The sequence below is a fragment of the Gymnoscopelus microlampas genome (genome assembly GCF_963454915.1).
Source record: "Gymnoscopelus microlampas genome assembly, chromosome: 4".
In the NCBI taxonomy this organism is placed as follows: Eukaryota; Metazoa; Chordata; class Actinopteri; order Myctophiformes; family Myctophidae; genus Gymnoscopelus; species Gymnoscopelus microlampas.
This window is the reverse complement of record NC_139941.1, coordinates 7435539-7459556: the sequence shown is the minus strand read 5'-3', so window position 1 is coordinate 7459556 and position 24018 is coordinate 7435539. Positions and strand designations below refer to the sequence as shown.

At 39.9% G+C, this 24018-nt stretch overlaps 2 protein-coding genes across 2 annotated transcripts in view; both read right to left on the bottom strand.

Moving 5' to 3' along the window:
* Positions 1-11055, bottom strand: part of LOC311043910 (uncharacterized protein) — a gene marked incomplete at its 3' end in the record, with an annotated part of 30879 nt that extends 19824 nt beyond the window's left edge. Inside the window, exons 1-7 of the mRNA XM_084055334.1 lie at positions 10923-11055; positions 9915-10079; positions 5790-5850; positions 5347-5494; positions 4591-4687; positions 3332-3497; positions 714-842 (exon numbers count right to left, since the gene is read on the bottom strand). Of these exons, the coding sequence (XP_083911460.1) occupies positions 714-842; positions 3332-3497; positions 4591-4687; positions 5347-5494; positions 5790-5850; positions 9915-10079; positions 10923-11001 (845 nt within the window). The 5' untranslated portion in view covers positions 11002-11055. The remainder of the gene's footprint in view (positions 1-713; positions 843-3331; positions 3498-4590; positions 4688-5346; positions 5495-5789; positions 5851-9914; positions 10080-10922) is intronic.
* Positions 11056-13482: 2427 nt separating this feature from the next.
* LOC311043909 (arrestin domain-containing protein 3-like) lies at positions 13483-22237 on the bottom strand. The gene is made up of 7 exons (XM_084055333.1): positions 21935-22237; positions 21071-21229; positions 18204-18264; positions 17629-17782; positions 15865-15961; positions 14792-15072; positions 13483-14057 (listed from the first exon to the last, which is right to left on the bottom strand). Exons 1-7 carry the CDS (start codon positions 22011-22013, stop codon positions 13932-13934), a joined length of 957 nt encoding a protein of 318 aa, XP_083911459.1. The 5' UTR covers positions 22014-22237; the 3' UTR covers positions 13483-13931.
* Positions 22238-24018: the final 1781 nt, after the last annotated feature.

The following is a 24018-nucleotide window of genomic DNA, read 5'->3' as shown; positions in this document are numbered from 1 at the left end:
CACTGTATAGGGTCTATGCTATGATAAGATACATAAGATGTGTATGTAGTATCTGCTGTGGTGGAAAAGGTACTCAAACGTTTTACTTAAAACGTAAAAGTATCAATACTGCAATGTCGAAACACTCTGTTACAAGTAGTAGTCCCATTTTCAAAATGTACTTGAGTAAAAGTGCAAAAGTATCGGCATCAAAATATACTTAAAGTACATAAGTAAAAGTACTCATTGTGCAGATTGTCCCATTTCACAAGTTCAAAATGTATACAAAATCTTTTGAAAATAGCCGATCTACCAGCTCACAATGCGTCACAGCATTGTGAGCTCATCTGCTTTTTTAGATTTTATTATTATTTATTTGCACATTTAAAAACAACAAATTTGTAACAACAGCATAATATTGTCTTTGGAAATTGCCCGAAATGTATAAAGGGCTGAAGTGGTTGATGCATGTTTTGTAATAATAATCGAAATCTACAAAGTAACTAGTAACTATAAAGTTTTCATATAATTGTAGCGGAGTAAGAGTATAGTATTTGCCTCTGAGATGTAGTGGAGTAGAAGTAAAAGTACTTAAAACTTGGAATTCTCCAGTAAAATAAAATAAATTACCTCAAAATTGTACTTAAGTACAGTACTTGAGCAAATGTACTTAGTTACTTTCCACCACTGACTATCTGTACTTTGACATCTAAATCTGCATATAGCCTACATACTGAACATCCCACGACTGGTGTGGTTTGGTAAAATCACACCTCATCCACACCCTCTTTTTTTTCTCTTTGCTCATTCCTTCCACAACAGCTGAAGTAACTGAGCCTCTCCTCATCTGTAGCGTGCCTGCTCTTAAACAGGTGGGACAAACCAAGCGCAATGATAGTAAATTGCATCAATTATCTGATACAAAGGCAAACCTAGGCCCATGAGTTGATCTATAATTACGACTGCTTTCCTAACTTATTTCCAATAAATACCATTCAATAAATAGTTCAGGCGCCAAACACATACAATAAATATAATAAGCAAAACATGGACAAACACCCCTCCTCCTCTACAGTGCTTGGCCCCTTCCAATCAACAGGATTGCAAGCACTGCAGAGGAGAGACAGGTGATCAACAAACATTTAACTCCAGTGTCAATAGATAAACATATTTAAAACTCTTTCAATCATTGTGTTAAATTACTTGAAAATGTAATTTGTACAAATACATGAAACTAGCAACAGCTAGAAACTGCAATTAGTAATTTGACTCAGCTGATGGTGTGTAAGCAAGGTCCTTGATGCCATGCTGCCAGTGGCCCCTCCCCTTTTTAGTTACTGCAGAGCACAGTAACCTACCAAGCCCTCACTGGACACACACAGAGGAGTAGCTCCCCTACAAAATTCCACATCGACATGAGACACGTTTAAGCGCATTCTCATTCTTGGGTTTACAGCACAAACTACTGCTATTGCATAATAATCATAATAATAATAAACATAACCCTAACATAATAATCATAACAATAATGATAATGATTATAATAATCTTTATTTGTATAAAACCTTTTAAAAGCGCTTCACACAGCATTAAATATAAACAAATAAAAGTATGAGAAAAATAGTAAGAGAGCATAAAAGGAAGCAAATGTGCACGAAACATAATGAGAAAGCATAAAAGGATGTGAGAGTGCAACATGAAAGACAACATAAAAACGGATTGAGAAACATAATACAAGAGCATAACGATGTAAAAACAAAACAGAAAGTAGAAAAGGCATATCTGTAAAAGTGTGTTTTGAGACGTGATTTAAAAACACTGAACACTGTTGCAAGTATTCTGGCCTGGCTGTATTCAAAAGTGTTTTGGGGTCAAACCTAGTAGAAAATAGCAGATCTACAAGTTCACAACACGAGGCCTTGTCTGTTTGGAGGTAGTCCAACATGTTGCACATAATCATAAATGACTTTCATCCACTTTCAACCTGGCATCCCTGTTTTGGGCATGTCATTATATTATTGTAAAAAAAATGTCCTTAACCCATTAAGAACCTGAGGCCGATTTTACAAATGCCTTCTAAATCAGTAATTCTCAAACTTTTTCATGCTAAGGACCCCCCCAAATTGATATATATATCTGGCCACGGACCCCCATCTGAAAATGTTTTGCTCCAGGGACTCCCAGAAGAGAAGATTTTCGTATAAAAATCATTATTATTCTAAATGCTTCAAACACTTTCAAGATTTTTCAAAAATATTAAAATATTAAATCTAAAAATGACAAGGATTCTTTCCCGGTGTTAAAGGCTTAAGGGCAGTTCTTGTGTGCATGTACTGACTTTCCGTCAGTGCTGGTATGCTTCCAGGGCCTTTGACCAGTCATACTGTTAGTCATCCATGTTTGGGAGGACAATGATGGGTAGTTCAATTTCTGGGTTCTTGGTGAGCGCTATGTCCAGGATAACCTGAAGGGAATTATTAATTACAATGATTAATTGTTATACATTGAATCTAGCCACTAGGGTTTAAGATTTTTCCGGAATCGTGCAACGAATTGCATCGATTTAACTTCCACACAATCCAACCACGTAAGCGGCTATGTAAGCGGCAACTACTACTGTACTTCTAGCGGTGTAATTGTAATTGTTTTGCAATGCAAAGAATCAATTGACAACCCCAGAAACTTCATTGGAGATTCAATACCTGATTGAATCTGATTGATCCAGACAGACAGACAGACAGACAGACAGACAGACAGACAGACAGACAGACAGACAGACAGACAGACAGACGTTCTCAACCTGTGGGTCCCCAAAATATTTTTGGGGGGTCCCATGATGACAGTGAGGTGACAATTTAAGGGAGAAAAAAAAAGAAAAGAGCATTACTGCATCAAAAGTAATCAACAAACTATATTATAAATTGTCAAATAATATAAGAAAGAGGCAACATTTTTTTAAATAGCCGATCTACAAGCTCACAACACCTCTTGCGAGGCATTGTTGTGAGCTTGTAGATCTGCTATTTTCACAATACCTGTGGAACCGAGTCTAACTAAATGTAATGCCTATAAGTCCAGGTGCTTGTCAGGATGGGGTGTCCCTGGTTCAAATATGATCATTTTGGGGGGTCGCTGCCTAAAAAGGTTGAGAACTACTGGGAGAGATTGACAGACAGACAGACAGACAGACAGACAGACAGACAGACAGACAGACAGACAGACAAATACATGTACCTTCAGTCTGTACTCAAGCTTGATAATCCTGCAGTTCAAGATGGAGGGAGGCAGTTTCGGTGGGAGACACATGGTTTTGGACACAGTTCTCCTGCCGGACTTCTCCACAGACTTGTCTTTGTCCTTCAGGATGGTCTTGGTCAGGTTGTTCTCATAGGTATTTGTACCCGTGAAAAGGCCTGGAGCTGTGCAGAAGTAGCTGTGCTTCTGGTACAGCTTGAACCGGGGCTTGACCTTGCGCGTAGAGCTGTTCACCACCTCCACTGTCACGTTCAGGGCCTCTCCTGTCGGAGCGGGAGAGAGAATGACAACACAGTCAAACACATCAGTGTTTCTCAACCCTTTTCAGGACCTTTTCAATTTGTAATTGTTTACTCATATGGTTGTGATATGCACATACTGTACATACTGTAACACTGTATTGACCATTTCTCTCTCTCTCTCTCTCTCTCTCTCTCTCTCTCTCTCTCTCTCTCTCTCTCTCTCTCTCTCTCTCTCTCTCTCTCTCTCTCTCTCTCACACACACACACACACACACACACACACACACACACACACACACACACAGGACAAAACACAAAAAGCTCAAGAACTTCATTAACAATGAATGCAGATATTTATAAAAACAGGCATTCTAACTAACTGCTATAACATCACCACAGACGACCTACATTGTGACAAACTAGACAGCATTTAATTCTAAAGCTCCATTTTACAATACAACCAAAATATAGTTGTGATAATAAGAGGAAAACAGCTACTCGACTAATGTTGTCGTTAGCCACAATGCTACTTGTGTACACGGGTGCATTTCGCCTTTCCGACATGTCGCCTTTCCGACGTTAACGAACCCTATACCTAACCCTAACCTTAACCGCACGCGGAAGCCACTAGTCGGAGTGGCGAGATGTCGGAATGGAAGGAGCACCCCTGTGTACACACATTAAATGAGTGTTTGCTTGTATAAAAAGGGGTGCATTTCTCCTTTCCGACATGTCGCCTTTCCGACGTTGACGAACCCTATACCTAACCCTAACCCTAACCCTAACCGCACGCGGAAGCCACTAGTCGGAGTGGTGAGATGTCGGAATGGAGAGTGAACACCTAGAAAAAGTAGGCCATTTGGACCAATGGTGGTCCCTGGACCTGATGTTGAGAACCACTGACATCTGTTTGCTGCTTTTCCTTTTACTAGGACGCCAGAGGGTGCCAAAGAATCACATTTTAACCCCACTCTTCACTATAGCCTATAGTGAAGAGTTGGGTTGGAATAGTGTCTACAGTCTATAGGACTTATAATAATAATGTTCATTACCAATCATTCTAATTGCTGTCTGTCTGTTTGTCTGTCCGTCTGCACACATGTTGTAACCTTACCTTGCAGGTATCCCATCTTCTCAGTGAACACGTTCATAGACACGTTTCCAGATGCAAAGAAGACGACGTTTTTGACCTTACTGCCGTACTGCGGCTCCTGAAATGACACAGTATTATCCTCAGAATCAGTCACCTCCTCAGAATTAGAATCAACTTCATTGTCACATCACAGGTTTACAGGTGTAAAGTGTTTAAAATTATTTTTTGTGCAAGCTCCATCATTTATTTAAAAGAAGGGGGAAGGGAGCGCAAGGAGAAAAAGAAAAAAAATCCAAGATATTTACATGCTGTATATTATGGTTTAATACCAATTCCCGGGAATTGGCTTCGGTTCCCGGGATCCCGAAGGTTGTTTTTTTCTTGTTAGAAATTACTACTAATTAGTAGAAATGCCTATCTACAGCGCGGAGGAATTATTATTACTACATTACATTTATCAAGGCTCCGACCCAATGTACGCTAGGATTGGCTGTATACTGTAGGATTCGTTGATAAATGTGACTTAAACGTTGGTGTACGGCCGAATATATGGAAAAATATAAGCCGGTTTATAAGCTCCGTTGATAAATGAGGGCCAGTGTCACTGAAAAGCATCAGAAGGCGAAGCGTCGCGTTTCGAGCTTGTGGATTTGCTACTTTTGATGCTTTTGAATTTGAATCCTGAAAAAGTAACAGTTTTGGACATGTGAGGTTTTCACCCGACATTACAGAGCCAATATGTAATATGTATTAGAAAGTAACTTCCCCACCGCTGACCATGAGTCCAGGCAGGGTCATGTCTGCTTTGGAGACAAAGGTGAACTCTGTTTTGGCGTTGCTTGAAAACCTCATGGATCTGCTCAGCTGGGCCTCCAGGGAATGAACCACCTTGCCGACGTTGCCCCTGAAGGTGGATGGCAGAATCCTGTAGCCACAACAGAGCAAGAGATTCATAATAGTCATGGTCAAACAAAATGCATAAACCTCACATGTAAGTAAGTAACCGTGACCTCTGTGTCAGTGGTTCTGACAATGGGGTCCAGGAGACCCCCATGGGTCCTTGACGGGGTTCTAGGGGGTCCCTAACACAAACTTTAACCCTATTTTATACAGTACTTTGGTTATATTCACGTTGTGAGCGTGGGCTGGAAACATTTGGAATACTTTTTTTTTTTTTTTTACATTTGGAGGTCCTTGACATGAAAATGTTCTGTAGCTACCTGTCAGGTATCTGGAAGGTGAAAGGAAACACGTGGCGGCCTGGTCCGATCTCCTGGGGATCTGTAAACAAGGTCACATGGTTATGGCCCAATCACCAACTCTAAGCAAAGTCACATGGTTATTGTATGAATAATTCATTGTTGTGGGCTCGCTGCAGCAGCAGCGAGCACAGTCCGTCCGTCCGTGTGTCCGTGTCCGTGTGTCCGTGTGTCCGTGTGTCCGTGCGTCTGTGTGTGTGTCATTCTATCTGTCTGTGTACAGCTAATCTCCGGCACCGTTGGCTTGCTCGCAGCGAAACTGTGCACACACACTCCCTGGATGCCAGAGCAGAACATCTGGCCCAAATGTTTCACATGGGCCTGTTATAGCGCCACCAGGAGGCCGATTTGTGCAAAACACATTTCTTGACAGTACTCCTACAGATTTTGTCCAAACATCACGCAAATCGGTACACAGTATCTCCATAGTCATTACAAGAAACTGTTTTTTCAGATTTTTCATATTACATCCTGATTGACTAAAATTGCCAAAGTTTGCAGGAGTGCTTCGTTTGGAACAAAATACCTCAAATCATGAACACAGCATGCAATTTCTGTGAAATTTTGCACGCACATTCCCACTAAGTCAAGGGAGAAATGCTACTTGAATTTTTTTAAATCAGCCTCATGGTGGCGCTATAACAGGCCGATTTGTGTTTTTGATTACAACTGTACCGATCTGTGTAAAACGTTGTATGCACACTCTCTAGAGAACGAGGAAAAACCTTTGCCCTGCATTTTTCACATTTGCCTTTTATAGCGCCACCAGGAGGCCGACTTATGTAAAACACATTTTTTGAGTGTAAGCCTTCAGATTTTATCCAAATTTCACATAAATCGGTACACATGATCTCTATAGTCATGTGATCAAGACGGATCTGTTATATTCCTGTTATATTCCATCCTGATTGACTAAAATGTACATCTAAAGTTTGCCGGATTTGCCCGTTTTGAACAAAATGCCGCAAATCATGAACGCAGCGTCCGATTGCAGTGAAACTGTGCTCGCACATTCGCACTACGTTGAGGAACAAATGCCACCATTTTAACATTGCCCCATTATAGCGCCACCTTGAGGCCAATTTTTTCAACAGTTTTCTTTTTATATTACTCCTACAAATTGTGTCCAAACATCATGCAAATCGGTACCCATTATCTCTATAGTCAAGTGGTCAAGATGGTTCCGTCCGATTTTTCATATTCGATCCTGATTGACGAATTCCGAACATTGCTGCCCCACAATAACCTACCTGACCTGGCGGAGACCTGTGCTCCGAGGAGCACTTTTTCTAGTTTATTCTCCACCTAACTACTCCTACATACTTTCACCTAGAAACACCATTCAAACTTTAACATGTTCAGCTTACTCTGGAATCGTGTGCTCGTACATGAATCTTTTTTTATCTATTTTGTAAAGATTTTTTTGGGGTCTTTTTATGCCTTTATTTTAGAGAGGGATAGGGAAAGTAGGCTGACAGGAAATGGGGAGAGAGATGAGGTGGTGACACGCAGCAAAGGTCGTCGGGAACGGGAGTCGAACCCGCGACGCGCTGTCAGGCTGGCATTGCAGCCTAGGGTGCCTGGACGGCCCAGGTCCGTACATGAATCTTTGAAATGTTTTGTAATTTTAGAAATATTTGACTTCAAAAGTTCAGAAAATTATAAGGCAAGTCAATGGAAGATTTTGGTACATCAAAACTCCTACTTTCACCAAGGAACTCCATTCACGATTTATACAAATCAGCTTACTGTGGACACACATGCCTGAACTTTTTACTTTGAAATGTTTTATAGTTTTTTAGATATTTAACTTTTAGAACTTAAGTGATAAAATTGGACCCTCCCTATTCCTTCATACTTTCACCTAGTAAGTGTCAGGATTTGATCCCATGACCTTGATGATGATTCAGAGTCAAAAGCTCTTCCGATTGAGCTACCCAGACACAAGAAACAAGGTATATTGACATTAGATGAACGTGCAATTTTTACACTACAACTATATTTTTTACTTCACCAAATTCGCACAGGTCTGCACTCCAATTTCATCCAAAGATCTAAGCGTGTGATGTATACATTTTTAGTTGAGACCATTAATATCAACCCATGTCCCTCTGCACTGTAGCAATTAGTATACCTGGTGATACCTAGCCTGTCAGTCATTGGCTGCTCAGTGGTGCAAACTAACTAAATTTACTCAACTATACAAGTGCCAACAATGCACAGTGCAATGTTAAAGTACTTTTGCTTTACTTTCCATTTGTGTTACTTCTGCTCCACTAGAATTACCGCATTTGACAGCTTTAGTTACTTGTTACTTTGCAGATGTTGGTGTTAGGTTATTCCATGCCTCCGACGCCTGTGATTTTATTATGATTATAGTTACGTGTGTATTTACTGCTTATTTAGGATTATACCAGTGTGGTAGGCCGACATATAAAGGCATGGGTAAAATACATACATATATGAAGGTTAATACTGCCTGTTTGGAGTCATTAACTGAGGCATGCTATAAGGTCTCATACTGGGTCCTTTCTCAGAGTTTGGCAGTCATAAATTCTATAAAGTTCCCTTATCTCTCCAGTGGCACCTGATTCGGATGCTATCAATGCATAGAATGGGAGATTATCACGTTCTATCAGACCATTGAATGGGCGAAGTAGGCGACCTACTGTCTACCCCGCGATTTATCAGACCATTCATTGGGCGTAATCAGGAGCTACTGACCTACCGACGGAGATGACTTAAATACTTCAGTTTCGGTTTTGGTTTTGGTTGTTTCGGTTTCGGACCATGACGGAGGCGCGCAGTCTCAGGCGAGCTGGAGCCCCGCGACGGGCCACCGAAGGAGCTAAGGCGACTGAGTTGCCGTCCGGAGCGGTGCGACGCTCGCCTGTGCCTACTCAGCGCCGTTCGAGTTATGTAATGATATGGACAGAATCGTAAATATTGTTGTGGGGACTGCTCCGCCTCCGTCGGTAGGTCAGTAGCTCCTGATTACGCCCAATGAATGGTCTGACAAATCGCGGGGTAGACGGTAGCTCGCCTACTTCGCCCATTCAAAGGTCTGATAAAACGTGATAATCTCCCATTCAATGCATTGATAGCATTCGAAGCCGGTGCTCAAATGTCTAACAGGGGGAGGCGACATCCTTTATGGGTCTTTGTGTGGTACTTTGAGGGAGAGCTCAGTTTCTTGGAGTCCCTCAACAGATCAGTAGTAAAAGCACTTGTTACACGAAGATTATAGTCATGTATGCTGTTATGTTTATTGTTTGTGTGAAGATTCATGTCGGTAATATTGTCATTATTGTTTCTGTGTTTCAATCTTTCTGTAGGTTTAAAACCTGACTGACCTGACTGCCTGACTTGGCTAGTCTTTGTTAGTAGAATGTTAGCCTACTGGCAAGGTTGTAGTTGACTAAGATAGTAGTTAACTGGCCGATTAGTAGAACGATTGTCTGCTAGGTGTGTTAATGAATGTTTGTATATGTGTTAGTAAATAAAAACCATCAAAGACACAGGTTTGAGTAGGTCTGAGTATTATCTACTTTACTCCTATTCAGGCACTCCGGCCTTTTGCGAGGGCCGTAGCCGACCAGTGGCACAAGTAGTGTGCGTCGGGTTGGAAATTCCTACAGTTGGGCTGTGTGTCACTTAGGCAGCGGGTGCAGCTCACATACAGGAAATGCAAAACCACCTGACCTCTGCCTGTTGCAAGCCTTCGAGTGCACCTCAGCAGTCATTTCAACCAGCCAATATCATGTTCCTTCTTTAGGCAAATCCAAGTGATAAAATAATTGTAAGCCTTTATCCTATATATATATATATCCCCCATAAAGTACATACCATACATCCATCCATACATAGAGTGTACAAAGCGTACAAGTTTGGTATGCATTTGGCCACAGATCCCCGTAACTCAAGAGTGTACAGAGCGTATAGATTTGGTTCCATTTGTACAATTGTGGAAGATGGGTCCCTCAGAGTTATGGGGGTACAGCCTAATGCATACCAAAATGGGGGTCCTTGAAATAAAATGTTTGAGAACCAATGAGCTATAATTCCTGAAAATGAAGTATTTTTTACCTGCCAACATGGAGTGCTCCACATTGTAATACTTCTCTTTGTCTGAGAAAACCGCAACGCTGTTCTCTCCATTCTGCTCAGACCAAAGCACTGATGCTTTGCCCTTGGCGGTGAAGGTCAGCGACTGGACCTTGGTTTGACCCTTCGTCACCACGATGACTCTGCCTTTTATTAAAGGTCAATAAAACTTGTGAAATAATTTCATTTCATTTTGTTTCACACATGGTAGTGCATCACATTATGATACAATTCCTATCAAAGGATAATTATTAATTTAATCTAACACACCCATGGGCGAAAAGGAGCAGGAAGAAGAAAACTATTCTTATAATACCTGCCCCCTATTCAACTTAAACAAATATACTTGGTGATGGGCGCACACAACCAAAAACAGACAAACAAACAACAAGCAACAAATGAATTACAATCTGACGAGCCCTCAAGGACCCCCTCTGGGGGTCCCCGGACCGCACTTTGATAACCACTGGGACAATTAAACGAGTAGAAAAAGAAAAAGAGATAACTCCAAAGTCAAATTCTATCGTGTTCGTCGTCTTCATATTGTCAATTTTTTTCATTTTTCTAACATTTTTTAAATTGATTAATATTTGTACAACTCTTTAAATCGTTGTGGAGAGAATTCCTCATTTTGATTCCTACAGTATAACTGAAGGACCATCTGCTTTTGTGTGGTCCGTGCAAACTGATGCTTAACATCATGACACTAGATTTGAGAAAAACGTTTCTTAACTGAAACCGTTTATAAAATGTCCTTAGTTTGTTTTTAGTTTTTGTCAATTAGTTCAAACATGAGCCTAACATTTTGGGTGGATATGTTATCTTCCAAATCTTAAACAATAGCGTAAATATTCTATCTACAAGCTCACAATGTGTCGCGAAGTGATGCATTGTGAGCTATAGCTTTTTTTACACCCCTGACCAATACCCCATATATATGTCGTAAACTAATGAAAATGAAAATAAAAGCTAAAACTACAATAATCTTACCTGTTATTGAATCTCCATTGGTGAAGATGTTTCGATCGTTGAGAGCATCATATTCGATGGTGAATTCACTGATGGTCATGTCTGCTTCAAACACAGAACAGCTCTCTGAAGAAACCGACTGCTTTCTGTGGAACTTCAGCTGTTGTGGAAGGAATGAGCAAAGAGAAAAAAAAAGAGGGTGTGGATGAGGTGTGATTTTACCAAACCACACCAGTCGTGAGATGTTCAGTATGTAGGCTATATGCAGATTTAGATGTCAAAGTACAGATAGTCAGTGGTGGAAAGTAACTAAGTACATTTGCTCAAGTACTGTACTTAAGTACAATTTTGAGGTAATTTATTTTATTTTACTGGAGAATTCCCAGTTTTAAGTACTTTTACTTCTACTCCACTACATCTCAGAGGCAAATACTATACTCTTACTCCGCTACAATTATATGAAAACTTTATAGTTACTAGTTACTTTGTAGATTTTGATTATTATTACAAAACATGCATCAACCACTTCAGCCCTTTATACATTTCGGGCAATTTCCAAACACAATATTATGCTGTTGTTACAAATTTGTTGTTTTTTAAATGTGCAAATAAATAATAATAAAATCTAAAAAAGCAGATGAGCTCACAATGCTGCAACGCATTGTGAGCTGGTAGATCGGCTATTTTCAAAAGATTTTGTATACATTTTGAACTTGTGAAATGGGACAATCTGCACAATGAGTACTTTTACTTATGTACTTTAAGTATATTTTGATGCCGATCCTTTGGCACTTTTACTCAAGTACATTTTGAAAATGGGACTACTACTTGTAACAGAGTGTTTCGACATTGCAGTATTGATACTTTTACGTTTTAAGTAAAACGTTTGAGTACCTTTTCCACCACAGCAGATACTACATACACATCTTATGTATCTTATCATAGAATAGACCCTATACAGTGTGTGTGTGTGTGTGTGTGTGTGTGTGTGTGTGTGTGTGTGTGTGTGTGTGTGTGTGTGTGTGTGTGTATATATATCGCCATTGTTGGGCAGAAACCTCTCATCTCCTTGTAGAAAATAGAGAGAAAGGAGCGCATCCATTTGGCTGGATTAAAAATCCCCAACAAGGTGCTTTTTGGTGCAAATGGGTCACAAAATTTTAGTAGCAAAAAGGTACCACGGCACTCTTGTGGAAAGAAAGCCTTTAATAGTCTGGCTAATGCCTGGCAAGAATAAAAGATACACTTACAGCGCGTTGTGGCAACAATGCCTTCATCAGGGTGACTAAACAAGATTGCAGAACAAACATGGCTTTAATAGGACATGACATCACATGCTCATTAACATGCAGAATTAGTTGAAAACCCACACCAAGACAAAATGAAGAGCCTTACAAAACCCACACATTACTATACGTATAGGAGCACATGAATTCCAAACCACCCCTTAACAAACTAGAAAAAGTGCTCCTTGGAGCACAGGTCTCCGCCAGGTCAGGCAGGTTATTGTGGGCCAGCAATGCTTGGAATTCGCCAATCAGGATGGAATATGAAAAATTGGACGGATCCTTCTTGATCACTTGACTATAGAGATAATATGTATTGATTTGCATTATGTTTGGACAAAATGTGTAGGAGTAATATAAAGGCTTTCCTCTGATATTGTCTCTGACTAACCTCAAGCCAAACTGAGCCTCTCCTCACCTGTAGCGTGCCTGCTCTTAAACAGGTGGGACAAACCAAGCGCAATGATAGTAAATTGCATCAATTATCTGATACAAAGGCAAACCTAGGCCCATGAGTTGATCTATAATTACCGACTGCTTTCCTAACTTATTTCCAATAAATACCATTCAATAAATATTTCAGGCGCCAAACACATACAATAAATATAATAAACAAAACATGGACAAACACCCCTCCTCCTCTACAGTGCTTGGCCCCTTCCAATCAACAGGATTGCAAGCACTGCAGAGGAGAGACAGGTGATCAACAAACATTTAACTCCAGTGTCAATAGATAAACATATTTAAAACTCTTTCAATCATTGTGTTGAATTACTTGAAAATGTAATTTGTACAAATACATGAAACTAGCAACAGCTAGAAACTGCAATTAGTAATTTGACTCAGCTGATGGTGTGTAAGCAAGGTCCTTGATGCCATGCTGCCAGTGGCCCCTCCCCTTTTTAGTTACTGCAGAGCACAGTAACCTACCAAGCCCTCACTGGACACACACAGAGGAGTAGCTCCCCTACAAAATTCCACATCGACATGAGACACGTTTAAGTGCATTGTCATTCTTGGGTTTACAGCACAAACTACTGCTACTATTGTCGCTGTCGGGTGGAAACCTCATATGTCCAAAACTGTGACTTTTCAGGACATGGAAAAAAAGAACATAATAATAATAATAATCTTTATTTGTATAACACCTTTTAAAAGCGCTTCACACAGCATTAAATATAAAGAAATAAAAGTATGAGAAACATAGTAAGACAATTGGAAGCAAATGTGCACGAAACATAAAATGATGTGAGAGTGCAAGAATCATGAAAGACAACATAAAAACTGAGTGAGAAACTTAATACAAGAGCATAACAATGTAAAAACAAAACAGAAAGTAGAAAAGGCAGATCTGTAAAAGTCTGTTTTCAGACGTGATTTAAAAGCGAACACTGAACACTGTTGCGAGTATTCTGGGCCTGGCTGTATTCAAAAGTGTTTTGGGATCAAACCTTTAGAAAATAGCAGATCTACAAGTTCATAACACGTGGCCTTGTCTGTTTGGAGGTAGTCCAACATGTTGCACAGAATCATAAATTACTTTCATCCACTTTCAACCTGTTATCCCTGTTTTGGGATTGTCATTATATTATTATCAAAAATAATAACCTGAGGCCGATTCTACAAATGCCTTCTAAATCAGTACTTCTCAAACTTTTTCGTGCCAAGGACCCCCCAAATTGACCCCGATCTGAAAATGTTTTGTGCCAGGGACTACCAGAAGAGAAGAAAGAAAAAAACATTATTACATCAAGACAGATTCAGATTCTTCCAGGGCCTTCTTTGAAGAAGACCAGTCGTCCAGGTTTGGGAGGACAACGATGGGTAGTTTAATTTCTGGGTTCTTGGTGAGCGCTATGTCCAGAATAACCTGAAGGGAATTATTAATTACAATGATTAATTATCATTAATTAGGGGTGTGTCACGATTGCATCGATTTTAATTCCACATGATCCAACTACTAACGATCTGTAAGCAAACAGCAACTACTACTTCTAGTGGTGACTTGTAATCGATGGAAAAAAGTAATTGTTTTGCAATGCAAATAATCAATTGACAACCCCTGAAACTTCATTGGAGCTCTAACTCAAGACCTGATTGATCTAGACTGACAGACAGACAGACAGACAGACAGACAGACAGACAGACAGACAGACAGACAGACAGACGTTCTCAACCCCAAAAGATTTTTGGGGGGTCCCCAGATGACAGTGAGGTCAAAATTTAAGGAAATAAAATAAAAAATAGCATAACTGCATCAAAAGTAACCAACAAACTATACTATACAAATTGGTGAAACATTGGCCAAATTGTCAAATAATATAAGAAAGAGGCAACATTTTTGAAAATAGCCGATCTACAAGCTCACAACACCTCTTGCCAGGCATTGTTGTGAGCTTGTAGATCTGCTCTTTTCGCAATATTTATCTGTGGAACCGAGTCAAACTAAATGTAATGCCTATAATTCCAAGTGCTTGTTAGGGTGGGGAGTCCCTGGTTCAAATAATAATTTTGGGGGGTTGCGGCCTAAAAAGGTTGAGAACTACTGAGAGAGATAGACAGACAGACAGACAAAGACACAGACAGACAGACAGATTTGTGTACCTTCAGTCTGTACTCAAGCTTGATAATCCTGCAGTTCAAGATGGAGGGAAGCAGTTCCGGGGGGAGACACATGGTTTTGGACACGGTTCTCCTGCCAGACTTCTCCACGGACTCGTCCTTGTCCTTCAGGATGGTCTTGGTTCGGCACCGCCTCCTCTCTGTAACCGTGCAAAGGCCTTCAGCTTTGCCAAAGTAGCTCTTCTTCCTGTACAGCTCAAACCTAGGCTTGACCTTGCGTGTAGAACTGTTCACCACCTCCACTGTGACGTTCAGGGCCTCTCCTGTCGGAGCGGGAGAGAGAATGACAACACATCAGTGTTTCTCAACCCTTTTCTGGATCAAAATCTGTATTGAAAATCTCAAAAGTGTATTATTTTTTACATAAATGTACTCATATGGTTGTGATGTATGCACATACATACTGTAACATTGTATTGACCATTTTTCTCTCTCTCACAACACACATACACACATACACACACACACACACACACACACACACACACACACACACACACACACACACACACACACACACACACACACACACACACACACACACACACACACACACACACACACACACACACACACACACACACACACACCACCTTGTGGTAATAATAGGAAAACAGCTAGTCGACTAATGTTGTCGTTAGCCACAATGCTACTTGTGTAGACACATTAAATGAGTGTCTGCTTGTAGAAAAACCATCAGTGGGCCATTTGGACCAATGGTGGTCCCTGGACGGTCTGGACCTGATGTTGAGAACCACTGATATCTTATTAGCAGGCCTGTCTGTTGCTTTTCTTTTTACTAGAACGCCAGAGGGCGCCAAATAATCACATTTTAACCCAACTATTCACTATAGCCTATAGTGAAGAGTTGGGTTAAAATGTAGTCTATAGTATATCTATAGGACTTATAATAATAATGTTCATTACCAATAGTTCTAATTGCTGTCTGTCTGTCTGTCTGTCTGTCTGTCTGTCTGTCTGTCTGTCTGTCTGTCTGTCTGTCTGTCTGTCTGTCTATCTATCTGTCCGTCTGTACACATGTTGTAACCTTATACCTTGCAGGTATCCCATCTTCTCAGTGGACACGTTCATAGACACGTTTCCAGATGCAAAGAAGACAACGTTTCTGACCTTACTGCCATACTGCGGCTCCTGAAATGACAGTATTATCCTCAGAATCAGTCACCTCCTCAGAATTAGAATCAACTTCATTATCACATCACAGGTTTACAGGTGTCAAGTGTGTAAAATTCATTTTTGTGCAAGCTCCATCATTTTTGTTATTTTCAGAAAAAGAGGAAAGAAAAGAAGGGGGGAGGCGCAGGGAACGCAAGGAGAAAAATAAATATATAACTGCTACATTTTTTGATATTTACATATACTGTATATCACTGCTGTCGGGCAGAAGCCAGCTACATAGTAACTCCAAAATGTAAATTTTTCAGGAATTTACTAAAACAAAACAAAAAGTGGAGTTTGGAGAGTGGAGGTTTTGTTCATCATTGATAAGAACAGCTGAATGGACCTCCAAGCTCACAATGAGGTTGGAGGTCAAAAGAGGGTGGAGCTTGGAGTCAGCAAAACCAGCTAACTCCACCCCCCTTTGGTAGAGTTAGCTGGTTTAGCAGAAAGTTTGAGGATCCAATGGAGTTTTTTTTGTCAGAAGCGCTTTTTAATACTTTTCATTGGTTCTATATATTTTTTTTACCAACACACAGACGTAAAGGGTGTTCAATAGCACTGATTTATGGGAAAAAATGCAAAAGCGTCAAAATGAATTAGTTGGTTTCTGCCGGACAGCAAGCATAATCCTGCTGGTATGCACATGAGGTTTGACATAAGGAGAAAGAACATAGCAGCAGGTATGTACATGATATTAGACATTAAGGTACTAAAGAGTGTCAGCGCATTGTACATGAGAATAAGGTTCAAAAAGAGTATCAGTGCATTGTCAGGTTCAACCACATAGTCCACAAGGGACAATGTGAAATTATGTGACACACTTCGCATTATTCTGCTTCTACGGGCCAACGGCTTGGAATAAGCTCCCATTACTCCTAAGACAGGCACCCTCTGTAGACATTTTTAAAGCACAGCTCAAGACTCATTTCTTCACACTTGCTTTTAGTTGATTCTGTTTCTTCTAAATCTCTGTGTTGTCATTTATGTCTTTACTGTTTGCTCGACTCACTGCCTTTTAGTTTTAGCAATGATTTTCCTGCCACTGTTCTTTGCTATTGTTCTGTATTTTTTCTTTTCTTGTTTTTGCTCTGTTTGCCACTGTTCTTTGCTATTGTTCTATATTTTATTTTCTTGTTTTTTGCTGTTTTTTCCTTTTTTTTTTCCTTGCTCTGTAAAGCACTTTGAGCTGCATTTATGTTATATGAAAGGTGCTATATAAATAAAGTTTATTATTATTATTATTATTATTATTATTGTCACCTCCTGGCCTGCAAAGGAATGACACACTTAGCATTTACTGTCACCTCAGCAACATTTTGTATACCAAGAATCCGGGATACCGTTAGATCAGCTAAGAAAAAAAAATATTATATTGTTGCTGTCGGGCAGAAACCATCTCCATATTCTAACTTTTTGTGTTTTTTCGTAAATTATCGCCCCCTACTTGATCATACTACAAATACAGGGTCACTCAAAAGCATCAGAATGCGAAGCGTCGCGTTTGAGCTTGTGGATGTGCTACTTTTGATGCTTTTGAATTTTAATCCCGAAAAGTAACAGTTTTGGACGTATGAGGTTTTCACCCGACAAGAGGCGATATGTAATAAGTATTAGAACGTATCTTCCCCACCACTGACCATGAGTCCAGGCAGGGTCATGTCTGCTTTGGAGACAAAGGTGAACTGGGTGTAGGCTCTACTTGGTATCCTCCAGGATCTGCTCAGCTTGGCCTCCAGGGAATGAACCACCCCGGAATTTCTTGAGGTGCTCATGAAGGTGGATGGCAGACTCCTGTACACGATGTCACACAGCAAGAGAAGCATATAGTCATGGTCAAACAAAATGCATAAACCTCACATGTAAGTAAGTAACCATGTCCTCTGTGTCAGTGGTTCTGACAATGGGGTCCCTTGACGGGGTTCTAGGGGGTCCCTAACAAAATGTATTCAAAATCAACTACTTTAACCCTATTTTATACAGTACTTCGGCTATATTCACGTTGTGAGCTTGTAGATCGGCTATTTTTTAAACGGTTTGAAAAATCTAGAAACATTTGAAAGTTTACTTTATTTAATTTATTGTTTTACATTTCTAACAACACCAATTGTCTCTTATGGGGGTCCCTGGCACAAAATCTTTTCAGATGGGGATCGGCAGCCATATATATATCTGGAGGTCCTTGACATGAAAATGCTCTATGTTCTGTAGCTACCCGTCAGGTATCTGGAAGGTGAAAGGATACACGTGGCGGCCTGGTCCGATCTCCTGGGGATCTGTAAACAAGGTCACATGGTTATGGCCCAATCACCAACTCTAAGCAAAATCACATGGTTATTGTATGAATGTATTCATTATTGTGGGCGAGAACACTAATGATGTTCTCACTATTTATTTATTCTCACCAAAACTTTGGCACCTAAGTACTCCTACATATTTACACCTAGAAACACCATTCAAACTTTAACATGTTCAGCTGATTGTGGAATTGTGTGCTCGTACATTAATCTTTGAATTGTTTTGTAATTTTAGAAATATTACACTTTAAAAGTTCAGCAAATTATAATGGAAGTCAATGGAAGATTGTGGTGCTCCTTCATACTTTCACCTAGGAACTCATTCACAATTTTAACAATTCAGCTTACTGTGGACACACATGCCTGAACCTTTTACTTTGAAATGTTTTGTAGTTTTTTAGATAATATTTAACTTTTAAAACTTAAGTGATACAACTTTGGACCCCCCCCCCCCCCCCCCCCCCCCATTCGGGGTTAGGGAAGTCAATGGAAGATTGTGATACTCCTTCATACTTTCACCTAGAAACTCGATTCACAATCACAAAATTCCACCTTACTGTGGACATGCACGCTTGAGATTTTTTACTTTGAAATAATTTGCAGTTTTCTAAATATTTAACTGACTAGAACAAATGTACTGACGCTCACCCTACCCTAATTAACACTCATCCTATGCCTACAACCTGGAGCAGAGGAGACCCAATCAAATGATTCACGCTTGCATGTAACCTTTGGTTAAATCTCTCATATTGTGGGTATTCTCTGATCTCACTGATCATTCATAAATACTGTATACTATATGTCACGTACAGTACGCAGCGGTGCAGCTCACATGCAGGAAATGCAAAACCACAAAAGGCCTCTCTCTGTCTGCTGCAAGCCTTGGAGTGCACCTCAGCGGTCATTTCAACCAATCAATATTATAATCCTTCTTTAGGCAAATCAAGTGATACAATAATTTTAAGCCTATATCCTAAAGTGTGCTGTTCAACATAAATTACGTTCTAATGAATTCCCATATGTTCAACAACCTCTCTCGTACATTTATGTTGAAAAAAACTAAAAGAACTTTAACAAGACAGCGTACCCCGAAAAGTACAAATGAAAAGTACAGATTAGATCAAATATAACTGAAGTACAACCAAAAAGGTATAAATGCAAGACTCCTTCAAATTGTTTGACAAAAAATCACCACCATTACAGCCGTAGTAGCAAACAAAAGGTAAACAGCAGATAATAATATAAAACAAAAAAACAATTATCAACCCTTTACATTTATTATTATTTTCTTCTTTTTTTCCCCTTTTTGGAACACACATCAAAACCGAATGAACTGACCCTCACACGAGTGATGAAAGGTCCAGGTCTCACAGCGCTTTCCCAGGCCACATCCTGTGACAAATAACTAGTCACCCCCTTCTTTGGGAGCAAGTTCAAGAGTTCAGTCTCAAGGTCAGTAACCGGATGTTGCCCGATCACCGTCTCTCGATCATTAGCAGCAAGGTCAGCGCCACCAGCGCCACCAGTGCCACCAGCGCCAGTGGCCCTCGATGTGTTGATCTTGTTTCTCACGTACTGGAGCAGTCTGTTGCCACAACTTCCTTTTGCTTACTGACTTGCCGTAGCTGGAAAGTAGGCCTAGAGGTTTGTGCACCATAGGACATGACCTTTGTAACCCAACAGTCTAGCAGTAGAGCCTTTCTAATCTAATTAAATACAGAGAATTCTGTCAGTTTCTAGCATTACCAATTGCTCAGTCACATTATCTTCTGTGATAATGATACTGCTTACTAAGAATTCTAAGCAAGCCTGTCTCTTGTTTAAATAATTGTCATGGGGATCATTTATTTCTATGACTGTGCCGGGCACATTAGATTGATGCATTTGAGCTTGGGGGTCTGTTGTCTGTCTTACCAGAAATTATGTTTTGTTTTTTGTTTTCTATAGTTGATACTATTGCTTAGAGCCTGTAATAGTGTGAAATTACCCCTTTTCTACGGGAGGAAGTGACCTTTTGGGTCTGACCTATATCTCTGGCAAATTGGTGAGAGTAAGTGTATGCAGAAATTGTTTCTATAAATAGAACTGAGCATTTCTGTGAGAGTTTCCTGAACAGAGAGGTTTATAGTTTCAGTTACACTTGGCCTGAACATTTCTCAGAGCGGGACATGCTTTATCTGAGGTACAACTGCATACACATTGGGTTTAGAAATAAACAGAAATTAGCATTTTTTTCTTCTCATTTGCCAGGCCATGACAGCACACAAAGGTGTGCAAGGGCACACACTTGCAAAAACGTCTCCAAAATAACTGTGTAATATACCCCAATGATAATTACTAGCATCTCTCTGGGGAAAATATATTAAATATATAAGTTAAATCATATTCTTCCTGAACGTCTTGTTTTGATAACATATACATAAACAATTTCTAAATAACTCAAGCGGCTTAGAATTTACTAAGCTAACAATAGAACGATAGGTCGTCCAATCCTCCTATATCCTCCTATATAATCCTCCTATAATTCGACAAAGCTCTGAGTGGTGTGTGCCCAAAATCTCTTCTGCCCCGTTCTCCTCAGTGGCTGGAGAAATCGATCTGAATTTGCACACAGCCATTGACCATTACCATGTGCACGGAACAGCAAAGCCTGTTTTTCGCTTTCCCCAAATGTCAGCTGTTTATTAGCGTTTTTTTGTTCGCTGGCTCCCGGGTTGCCAAATCATGTGCGTATATCCCCCCACGGGTATGGTCTAGTTAGCTATTAAAATGAAGTATTTTTTACCTGCCAGCATGGAGTGCTCCACATTGTAATACTTCTCTTTGTCTACGTAAGTCTTTTTGTACTTTCCACCTTCCTGCCAGAACACTGATGCTTTGCCCTTGGCGGTGAAGGTCAGCGACTGGACCTTGGTTTGACCCTTCGTCACCACGATGACTCTGCCTGTCACCAACGTTATTTGAGTTATATAAATCTTGTGAAATAATTTCATTTCATTATGTCTCCTGCATGGTAGTGTATCACAGTACGATACAATTCTTATCAAAGGATAATAATTAATTTAATCTAATACACCCATGGGCGAAAAGGAGCAGGAAGAAGAAAAATATTCTTATAATACCTGCATTCAACCTAAAAAATATATAATTGATGATGGGCATATACAACCAGTACTTGCACTAAAATGCAAAATGTAAAGAAAAAGAAAAACAAACAACAAACAAAATGAATTACACTTTGACGACCGCTCAAGGACCCTCTGGGGGTCCCCGGACGGCACTTTCATAACCACTGGGGCAATTAAACAAGTAGAAAAAGAAAAAGAGATAACTCCAAAGTCAAATCCTTTCGTATTCGTCGTCTTCATATTGTCCAATATTGTATATTTTTAAAATAATAACAATTATTGATTAATATTTGTACAACCCTTTAAATCGTTGTGGAGAGAATTCCTCATTTTCATTCCTATAACTGAAGGACCATCTGCTTTTGTGTGGTCCGTGCAAACTGATGCTTAACATCATGACACTAGATTTGAGAAAAACGTTTCTTAACTGAAACTGTTTATAAATGTCCTTATACATCTTTTAAACTAATGAAAATGAAAATAAAAACAAATGAAAAAATGCAAAACTACAATAATCTTGCCTGTTATTGAATCTCCGTTGGTGAAGATGTTTCGATCGTTGAGAGCATCATATTCGATGGTGAATTCACTGATGGTCATGTCTGCTTCAAACACAGAACAGCTCTCTGAAGAAACCGACTGCTTTCAGTTGAACTTCAGCTGTTGTGAAGGAATGAGCAAAGACAGGAACAACAAAGGATGTGGATGAGGTGAACCACACCAGTCGTGGGATGTTCAGTAGGCTATGCAGATTTAGGTCAGTGGTGGAAAGTAACTAAGTACATTTACTCAAGTGCTGTACTTAAGTACAATTTTGAGGTAATTTTACTTTACTGGAGGATTCCACTTTTCAGTACTTTTACTTCTAGCCTACTTCACTACATCTCAGAGGCAAATACTATAGTTTTAAAGAAAAAAGAAACAAAAAGAAAACAATTTGAAATAAAACAAGAAAAGGCTAAGTGTTTTCTAAACCACTGAGTAGGAAATTACATCACTGCCTACATTACTGTATAATAATGGGTTCAGCAGGTGACTATAAGTGAGGATAATCAAGCACAACATACACAATATAATCTATTGAACAATTAATTAATTAAAAAGGCACAGCATCCTATACATGAAAAAACATTACTATAGGTATTAGGAGCACATGAATTCCAACTTAGCCACCCCTTAGCAGAACAATTATAAACTAGAAAAAGTGCTCCTCGAAGCACAGGTCTCCGCCAGGTCAGGTAGGTTATTGTGGGCCAGCGATGCTTGGAATTCGCCAATCAGGATGGAATATGAAAAATTGGACGGATCCTTCTTGATCACTTGACTGTATGAGATAATGTGTTTCGACTTGCATGATGTTTGGACAAAATGTGTAGGAGTAATAAAAAGGCTTTCCTCTGATATTGTCTCTGACTAACCTCAAGCCAAACTGAGCCTCTCCTCACCTGTAGCGTGCCTGCTCTTAAACAGGTGGGACAAACCAAGCACAATGATAGTAAATTGCATCAAGTATCTCATACAAAGGCAAACCTAGGCCCATGAGTTGATCTACAATTACCGACTGCTTTCCTAACTTATTTCCAATAAATACCATTCAATAAATATTTCAGGCGCCAAACACATACAATACATATAATAAGCAAAACATGGACAAACACCCCTCCTCCTCTACAGTGCTTGACCCCTTCCAATGAACAAGATTGCAAGCACTGCAGAGGAGAGACAGGTGATCAACAAACATTTAACTTCAGTGTCAATAAATAAACATTTACAACTCTTTCAATCATTGTGTTAAATTACTTGAAAATGTCATTTGTACAAATACATGAAACTAGCAACACAATTGCAATTAGTCATTTGACTGAGCTGATGGTGTGTGAGCAAGGTCCTCGATAGTGTGTGTGTGTGTGTGTGTGTGTGTGTGTGTGTGTGTGTGTGTGTGTGTGTGTGTGTGTGTGTGTGTGTGTGTGTGTGTGTGTGTGTGTGTGTGTGTGTGTGTGTGTGTATAGGGCACGGCTGCCCCGTGACCAGGGCAATGATAAAAGGGTGGCATTTGTTCCTCAACGTAGTGCGAATGTGCGGGCAAAGTTTCACTGCAATCGGACGCTGCAATCATGATTTGCGGCATTTTGTTCAAAATGGGCCACTCCTGCAAACTTTAGATGTCAATCTTAGTCAATCAGGATGGAATATGAAAAATCAAACAGATTCCTCTTGATCACATGATTATAGAGATCATGTGTACCGATTTGCGTGAAATCGCCACCAAGCCGGTTATAGGTTAAAACACGAATCGGCCACACATGAGGCTGAAAGAATTCAAGTGGCATTTCTTCTTCGCCTAGTGAGAATGTGCATGCAAAATTTCATGGAAATCGCACGCTGACGCTCTTTTCATGATTTAAGGCATTTTGTTCAAAACGAAGCACTCCTGCAAACTTTGGAAGCCAATCTTAGCCAATCAGGATGGAATATGAAAAATCTGAAAGACCCATTTTGTCTAATGACTATAGAGATAAGATACTGTGTACCGATTTGGTGATGTTTGGATAAAATCTGTAGGAGTACTGTAAAAAAAAGAGTTTTACAAAAAGCGGCTTCCTGG